The sequence below is a fragment of the Lonchura striata genome, chromosome 6 (genome assembly GCF_050655825.1).
Source record: "Lonchura striata isolate lonStrDom1 chromosome 6, ASM5065582v1, whole genome shotgun sequence".
NCBI lineage: Eukaryota > Metazoa > Chordata > Aves > Passeriformes > Estrildidae > Lonchura > Lonchura striata.
The window spans coordinates 34,487,287-34,495,877 of NC_140708.1; the positions used below are offsets into that span (position 1 = coordinate 34,487,287).

The 8,591-nt window shown below is 52.7% G+C and overlaps 1 protein-coding gene across 1 annotated transcript; it reads right to left on the reverse strand.

Moving 5' to 3' along the window:
* Positions 1-594: 594 nt before the first annotated feature.
* VAX1 (ventral anterior homeobox 1) lies at positions 595-5,441 on the reverse strand. Its single transcript, XM_021537268.4, has 3 exons — positions 4,654-5,441; positions 2,739-2,926; positions 595-1,231 (listed from the first exon to the last, which is right to left on the reverse strand). Exons 1-3 carry the CDS (start codon positions 4,889-4,891, stop codon positions 695-697), a joined length of 963 nt encoding a protein of 320 aa, XP_021392943.1. The 5' UTR covers positions 4,892-5,441; the 3' UTR covers positions 595-694.
* Positions 5,442-8,591: the final 3,150 nt, after the last annotated feature.

Here is an 8,591-nt window from a genome sequence, read left to right on the forward strand (position 1 = left end):
TTCTGCAGCCACTGGTTTCTGTCTCCCCTGTTCGTGACTGTACGTTCAGTCCGTTTCGGCCCTTCCCACGTTGAAGATTTACCGTGAAAAAGAAAAGTTGCTGGAGGATTTCCTGACTGGCGCTAAGGGCTCGGTCGGGGCTGTAGTGCAGCGAGTGCGGGGGTAAACGGGGGCCACGGGTGGGGCCCCAAAACCGTTGTGCTTAGAAATTACTGAGTCCGGGAGACACAAAAAAACCACCCCAAAACGGGCATCACCTGGCAGCTCCATCTTCCTCTCTCCGAAAGGCCGCTCCCTCGCTCGGCATTGGCTAAAGCCGATCGAAGGGAGCCCGGCCGACCCTCGCCCCGGCCGCTGACCCTCTGCGTCCCTTCCCGAACGAAGGAGCAGCGCGATCGCCCCTCCCGCACGGACAGACGGCCCGCGGGGCCGGGCGAGCGCACCGGGAGGCGCCCGCAGCCCCTCGCCGCGCCCGGCCCCGGCCCCGGCCGCCGCCTCGCCCGGCCCCGCGGGCTCCGGGCCCCGCTCCGCCCCGGCCCCGCTCCGCCCCGGCCCGCGGACGGAGCCGCGCCGCGGGGCTCGGGGGCGGCGGGGAGCGGGGGGACACGGCTGCCGGCGGCCGCCGCGCCGCCCGTCCCATAAATACCGCCACAAATAGAGACTATAAATATAAATAGGGGGAAGGTACTTAGAGTCAGTCCAGTGCTTTTTTCTCAGCGCTCTCTTTATTGTTGGTCCGGGAGTAGGGCTCGAAGGCGGACGAGCTCAGGTAGCGGGCCGACAGTTCCTGCAAGTTGCCCGCCAGCGAGCCGGCCACGGCCAGGGGCGCGGAGGAGAGGCGGCCGGCCACCGAGCCCAGCAGCGCGGGCACCGGCAGCCCGAACAGCCCGTGCCCCGCGGCCGCCGCCCCGTGCAGCGCCGCGGGCGGGGGCGGCCCGGCCGCGCCGCTGGCGGCCGGAGGGTGCGGGGAGCCGCCGCCGCCCGGGGCCGCCGCCGCGCTGCCGCCGCCCGCCGCGGCCAGGCCGGGCCCGCGCAGCGCCGAGCCCAGCGCGCCCGTGGCGCAGGGCGGCAGCAGCCCGGGCAGCCCCGGCGGGGACAGCAGCCGGCCTTGCTCCAGCAGCCGCAGGACGCTGCAGGTGGCGGCGGTCTCGGACACCACCGATCGCAGCTCGGAGTCCTTGCCCTGGTCCTTCTTCTGCTTGGTGCGCCGGTTCTGGAACCAGACCTTGACCTGCAGGCCGGGGAGAGAGGCAGGGTCAGCGGGGCGGGAGGAGCGGTGCCCCCCGCCAGGTGCCCCGGGACCCCGGCGCGGCTCGGCGGGGCGGGGGGAGGCTGCGGGGGACGGCCCACTGACACTTGGCAGCGGGGAGCGCTTCCAAAACGCACAAAGCCACGCTCACAGAGCACAACCCCCCACACCCTCTGTCTGCTCCCGGTTTCGGGGTGACCCCGGGGCCTTTCGTTCTGCATCTTTAACCAGACCTCTCACTTCGTCCTAGTTTACTACAGGCCGGGAATTCTCCGGGAGACGGAGCCGGCCCTTTCTCACCGCTTTATTCTAAGCCGGCTCAGCCGGAGACCCGGGCGCTCTGCGGCTCCCAGCAGCCGCTGCCCGCTCCGACTGCCCTTCCTGGGGGCAACAGCAGCAATGAGCTTCTTTCCCCGTATTCCAAACTGGACGCTCTCTCTCTACTCCCAAATAATTTTAAATATTCAACTTTAAAAAGGAATCCTGGAAGTCGCTCAAAAAACAACAAATAGAACCAAAACCAAAACAAAACACAACAACCACTCGTGGCAGGTTCTGTAACCTACGAGCTGTTGAACTTGCCATTCCTATCCGGCTAAGAAACAAAAAAAGCTAATTAACGTCTCAGGGGAATTTACTATTATATAATGTTTTGCGGAAATATGAAACCGACTTTAAGAAGTTTGGACTTTTTGGATGCTTCCCCACGCTCTCACACAGTTTTAGGCCTTCTGTCAGTCCCCGGCCTTTCTGCATTAGAGGGTGGAGGAGCGATTCTGCCCCTCGGACATACAAGGACTCAAAATACGGCCCAAACTTCAGCCCTGTCCCCGGATCTCTCATACCCAGGAAAACCCAGGCCGAACGTCTCCAGCCCGGCAATCCCAGGGGAAGGCGCCCGTGTCCCTCGGCTGGTTTGAGCGCCTGTATCCCGCTTGCTGCGGGCTGGGAGGGCTCGGCCTCCCCTCGCTTCTCCGGGGCAGCAGGAGTGAAACTCCGCGCCCGGGGGCGCCGGCTCCGCGCAGCCGGGCACACCGAGCCCCGGCGGGGCCGGAGCGGGGCCGGGGGAGCCGCTCCCGGCCCGCCAGGAGTTTGGCTTCGTGCGAGACCCTCCGGCCGTGGCCTTGTCCACGGGGAGAGCCCACTGGGGCTGGGTGCGGGGACACGAGGGACGGCCAGCAGCTCCTCTTCCCTAGACACACGCAGCTAGGGACACACGCAGCTAGGGACACACGCAGTTAAGGGTCCCCAGCCGGGACTCCTCAGCCACGATGCCCTCAGCTCCATCCCGCCGGCGGGATGCATCCACCCGATCAGACACGCGTGGGCACCTCGGGGGCTGCCTCGCCCCTCGCCCCCGCGGGGAAGGCGCGCAGGGCCGCGTCCTTGGGGCCCGCAGGGCGCGGAGAAGGCCGGGCCGGGAAGGGGGTCCCGCGGAGCAGGGCAGGGCAGGGCAGGGCAGCCGGGCTCCCCGTCCTTCAGGCGCTACCTGAGTCTCGGAGAGATTGAGCTGGCGGGCGAGCTCGGTGCGCTCCCGCCCCACGACGTACTGGCAGCGCTGAAACTCCATCTCCAGGCGGTAGAGCTGCTCGGCCGTGAAGGAGGTGCGGGTCCGCTTGGGACGGTCCAGATCAAGCCCTTTAGGCAGAATAATCTCTCGGATTGAACCTTTGGCATCTGGCAAAGAAAGGCGCAGTCAGCTTCATACCCAGGCAAACCTCCGCTGCTTTCCCCCCTCCCTTTTTATACTTTCTGATTTTCCAAGGGAAAGAGCCGTCCCCAGCGCCTTCAGGACCAGACACGAGTCGGGGTGGAGCAGGGTGCCTGCGACTGAGGCTCTGCACCTGGCCACTGCACCCACGGAAGGAAAAAAACCACAACAGAGAAGGAGGGAGGGGGCGATGGGGGCCCAGGCCTCTCTAATTAATCCCCTCAGCCCATTTAAAAATTACTTTGAATATATTGCGCTCACAGTACGACACTGCGGCATCACCCACGGCCCCTCAGGGAAGCTGGGGAGAGAGAGATCCTTCAGGCCAGGCTTTGTGCCTGGAGTGCAGGGCTACTCTTTGTTCCCCTTGGGCTCCGGGCTAGGACTTGCTGGTAGCCACCATACACATTCCCTCTCTCACCCCAAAATATAAACCCTTCTTATTATTTTTTTAATAACAATTTTCTCGTGATTACAAAAAAAAAAAAAATAAAAAAATAGCTTTCCGAGGCAGCAGTGCCCCGACCTGGCTGCCTGCCACTGTGAACGTGGGGACACCTCCAGCCCACCCTGCACCGCTGCCGCTGCCGCTTTGGGGTTTTGGCAACGAGGAGAAGCAGGAGGGGGGGGGGAAAAAGGAGGGGGGGGAGGAGGGAAAGAAACCAAGGCACCAACCAGCCCGCAGAAACCTCACTTTTCTGGTAGCCCCGACTGAAGGAAAGCGGGACAAATCTCATTAACACGACTGTCAAGCTAGAGCCAGATTCAGGTTACCTTAAAGCCTTCCCAACCTTACTTGCCGTAATTTTACCTCCTCGGTACGTTTTAAATCAGAGACAATCACATCATTTTAATCTGACCCTTCTCTGGGTCAACCAGTGGCGTAAGAATTAATTGTGGCTTTCAAGGCCTGCTTCCCACATATTTTGTTCCGATTCTCTTCCCTCCCTCCTCCCCCAAAGCACCAAAACGCACCTTAATAAAACTGAATTTTCTTCAGGTAATTTTTCTTTTCTTTTTTTTTTTTTTTTTTTTTTTTTGGAGGGAGTAAAAATAAGACCGATTTAGCTATTTTAGCCTGGAGAAGAGACGAAGATTGAGGGAAATTAAACGTATAACTATTAAAAAGTAATAATCAAAAAACCCTTCGTCATTCCTCCATTTAGTTTTAAGGCTGGTAGTTATTTTAAAGCAGCCCTTTCCTATGAGCTGCCGGGAGGGGGTACGGAAGGAACCTCTGCCCGCAGCCCCACGCCATCGCCCGCGGCCGGCTGCGGGCGGGATGCGCGGGCGCGGAAGGAGCGCGCCCGGCCCGGGGCAGAGCCGCGGCCCCCGAGGGAACGCTGTCCCCGCAGGGCTCCCCGCGGGGACGGGCACCCCGGGAAAGCTGCAAAGCAGGAAAGAAAAAACAAAACAACAGCGAGAGGGGCTGGTCCGTTCCGGGGCAGCGCCGGGGAGGAACGACCGCGGCTTAACTTTCCGCCGAGCCGGTGGCGGAAATTCCCCGGGCTAAAGCCGGAGGGAGCGGGGTCCAGCGCAAAGCCCGGCCCGGAGCGGGGTCTCTCCCCCGGAGCCGTAGGAAGGGCTTCCAACCCGGGGTCAGACCCAAAGCAAAGCGACAAAATAAACCCATCTCCCGGGCGTGAGCGCAGCTCACCTTCCCCCACCCTCGCCAAACACCTCAAACTCATACCTCTAACTAGGATCCTCCTGCAATAGTCCGGATCAGCCGAACTAGATTTACTTTTATTACAACCTTCCGTAGCTGCAGAGGCAGAAAAAGTCCCTTGCTGATCCTTCAAAAAAGAAGTAGAAATATTTCCTTCAGACCCTTTGCTTTCCTTGCCCTCTTTATGTCCGTTCTTCGAGACCCGGTTAGCTTCAGTCTCTGAACTGCATCTAACGTCCATTTTGTCTTGTTTCCCAAACATGTAGTGCAATAAAAACAAAACAAAAAAACCAAAAAAAAGCGCCAACAACGATAACAAAAAAATTATAGAAGAGTAGAAGAAGAAGAAGAAGACGAAGTCTATGCTGGATATTGCACGACTTAGGGTGAGATCGGTGGGGATCTGTAAAGCACCTTGAGTAAGGAAGATCGGGTTTTATCCCACTGGAAAAGCAGCGGCTTCCTCAGTCCCAGCGTCCTAATGTGACTGTCCAGCTTCCCAGAGCGCCCAGTGATCAGGTACTCAACAGTACAACTCTAAAATGATTTAATGTCTGCCTTATTACAGAGACATGTAGTTGTTAGACACACAGAGGGACGCGCACTCGCTGTTTCAATTGATTACGGGTAATTTTGCAGCCTCCACATTTAGGTTACCTCATGAATACACTAAATTGTTTGGATAATATATCAGATCGTAATGGATGGTTTGTGTGCTTGTCCCCAATCAAGTAGAGTTTAGCCAGTGAATAAACTGAAATGATTGGTCTTGCTTTCAGGAAACACACAATCAAAAGACTGAGACTTCCAGAAAAAAAAAAAAAAAAAAAAAAAAAAAAAAAAGGAGCGAGGAAAAAAAGGGTGGGGGAGAGGGAAAAAAAAAAACCAACTTTTGACAAGATTCACCCTGAATTGTTAGCACCATTAGCAGCCATTATTAACTTTCTTCAGTCTGCCTTTGACCTCCCGATTATATAGTGGCTTTCTCCAAAGCACGCCAAATAAATCTGAATAAAGCTGCTAGGAAAGGCTGAAAAAATGTAGTTGCAGGGGGGGTGAAGAAAAAGCAAAAAAAAAAAAGCAGCCCCCTGAATTGTAAACAAACAAACAGATCCCCAGAACGTACACACATAAAAAGTTCTTCCTTCAAGCAGATCTCTCCAAGGAAGCAGGTTATCTTGGCCAGCAGAAATCCTCGTTAACACATCTCCCCACAGACAGCCATCTTAAACTCCTACCTCTCCTTATTTCAGTCCCGATACTTGCTTTTTGTGCTTCTCCCTCTGTGTGTGTGTGTATGTGTGCATGCATGTGTGTCTGCTAATTCTGCACCTTCGCAAACACTGAACCTATTCGCAGAGCCTGCTCATTGGAAAAAAAAAAAAAAAAAAAAAAAAAAAAAAAAAAAAAAAGCCAGCTTTGTGTGCAGTGGATCCAGGAGGGGGGAGAAAGAGAGAGGGGGAGAAAGAGGGAGAGAGAGAGAGCGAGGGAGGGAGGGAAGGAGGGAGAGGGAGAGAGAGAGAGAGAGATAGCCCGTGAAAAATCTCAACTGCGTGATCCACTAAAGGAGAAAAAAGTTTTACTCTAGCTATTTCATTGTCTCTGCTACAATATCTTTGAGAACCGCAACAGCCAGTAATCCAATAAGACCATTGATTAGGCTACAATGATTCAATTCAAGCAAATGGCCTTGTGCAAAGAGCATGCTCCAGTCCTTCTTGTCACCTTGCAGGGCAGAAGCCCTCTTCATGCTTCTCTCCTTATTCATTCCTTTATGGGAAATGTAGAGCAAAAGGAGTGAAAGATGGCAATTATCTAATTGGACTATTAACAAACAATTCTCCGAGTGTGGCTGTCTGGCAGTGGTTCTTGGGCGAGGTGAAAGGCCACATGTTGCACTGGCCCCATTCACAAAGAGTTTAGGGGCCTGAGAGGGAGAGAAAGAATTTTCCCTGAGAATTTTTCACACAAATGGCGGTGTATCCACCAGGCTGGCTGTTCCCTGCCTCGTCCTCTGCCTGCCTGGGAATTCCACCCACCTGAAGCAGGCAGGGCCAGCCCTGTGCCTTGGTGCAGATGATGCCAGCAGGGAGAAGCAGAACGCAGCGCCCTTGCTCAGCTCCATGGGTCTCATCCTGCCTCTGCTGGGGGAAGAACCACCCACCCTCATCCCATGGGACACAATCTTTGTCCAGGGTGGTGAAATGGAGAAAAGGATCCAGTGCTGGGGCCCGACCGCCAGAAACAGGAAATCCTTGAGGCAAAGAAAGAATGGGGGGCAGGGGGGTGGGAAGGAAAGGAAAGGAAAGGAAAGGAAAGGAAAGGAAAGGAAAGGAAAGGAAAGGAAAGGAAAGGAAAGGAAAGGAAAGGAAAGGAAAGGAAAGGAAAGGAAAGGAAAGGAAAGGAAAGGAAAGGAAAGGAAAGGAAAGGAAAGGAAAGGAAAGGAAAGGAAAGGAAAGGAAAGGAATAAGAAAATAAGAATAAGATAAAAAAGAAAAGGAAAAAAGAAAACTAAGATGGCAGTTCATAGGTACATTTCAGTGAGTTGTCTTTAGTGGAAATCTCAAACCTTTGCCATTTTCCAACAAATCTCCATAATTTATTTATATTGACATTGTCTGAAAAGTCTTATTGAGATTAGTGAGGTGTACCTCAGATCTTCATCAAACCCTCTCATTTCAACAGTATTTATAAATACAACCACACATGGAACACCCTCATTGTGGACCAGGTTTTGTTTTTTCCTTGCATCTCAGTGATCTGTGGTGCTCTGCTGTTATTAGCTCCTACTTGTATGGCAGCTGTACCCAAATAAACCACAAATAAAATGGGGCCTCAAATAAACCACAGCCCCCCTGTGCAAGGCTTCGTGCAGCTACAGAGAGAGGGTGGAAGGAGTTCATTTCCTCCATGGATTTGCAGTGCTGTTCAAAGGTCTGTTAGGTGACAGAATACCAGGAAACAGTAAATTTCAGAGAGATTTAGTCTTTCAAAAGGAAATGCAACAAGTGGATGCCGATTAGGGAAATTTTTAATGTAGATGAAGCATAGGCTGGGCTTAGCAGGCCAGCTTTGTTGTGTGATATAGATAAACATACACATGTGCGTGCACAGGCAAGGCACCAACAACAGTCCCAGCTGGACATGTCTGTTTAATGCTAAACAAAACAAAGTTCTGCTAGAAACATTTTTACCTGACAGATTTTATTTTAGACAGACTAGGCGTAGTGATTCCCATAAAAGGTTTACTTGAAATACAGAGGCAATTATAATTATATTTGCATAGGTGTGTGGGTGTATGTATGACATTTCCCCCCATAGTTTTCTTTATGCTAATCTCTATGCACAGGCCATAATAATAAACATGGAGCTATTGAACTCAATTACACTGTTTGAAGCAGAATATCCGGAGATTAAATATTATGTTTGTGTGATAATCTGGCTTCTTTTTTTTTTTTTTTTTTTTACAAGCCCCTGATCTAAAGCTCAGTAAAGACCAGAGGAATTTTGCTCTACTTGTGCCATATTATGATAAATACATTTCAAGCATCTTTTTCTCTATAGAATTCAGAGATATAAAGAGAATTTTCCCAATTGAATCAGTTAAATTTGCTTTCACACATTATGAACATAGCACTGTTGAAGGTCTGGAAATTCAAATAATGAGTCTAATCCTGCAGGAAACTTGTAGTGAGCAGACAAGCCTGTCCAAACACAGCTCAGTTACTTTAATTGAGGCCCGCTCATCTGCAACAAATAGCAACATCCAGAAGAGCACTGGAAAATCAGAATTTTACCCGTTACAAAAGCAACATTTTCTTTAGTCCAGCAGTCACTAAATTTCCTTTCATCTATCCTCATTCATTTTTTTTCCCCCCACAATATGCTTAAATAATTCTTGGATGTTCTTTCATGGGGAGGGATATTATTATAGCCCTCTCTTACTGTCATAACTTCAGGGA

Coding starts and splice junctions, on each gene's coding strand:
- VAX1 (XM_021537268.4), bottom strand. CDS start 4,891: ATGTTTGGGAAACAAGACAAAATGGACGTTAGATGCAGTTCAGAGACT. Junction 2,927..4,653: donor CAGGAGGATCCTAGTTAGAG/GTATGAGTTTGA, acceptor TTTCTTTGCCAG/ATGCCAAAGGTTCAATCCGA. Junction 1,232..2,738: donor TCAATCTCTCCGAGACTCAG/GTAGCGCCTGAA, acceptor CCCGGCCTGCAG/GTCAAGGTCTGGTTCCAGAA.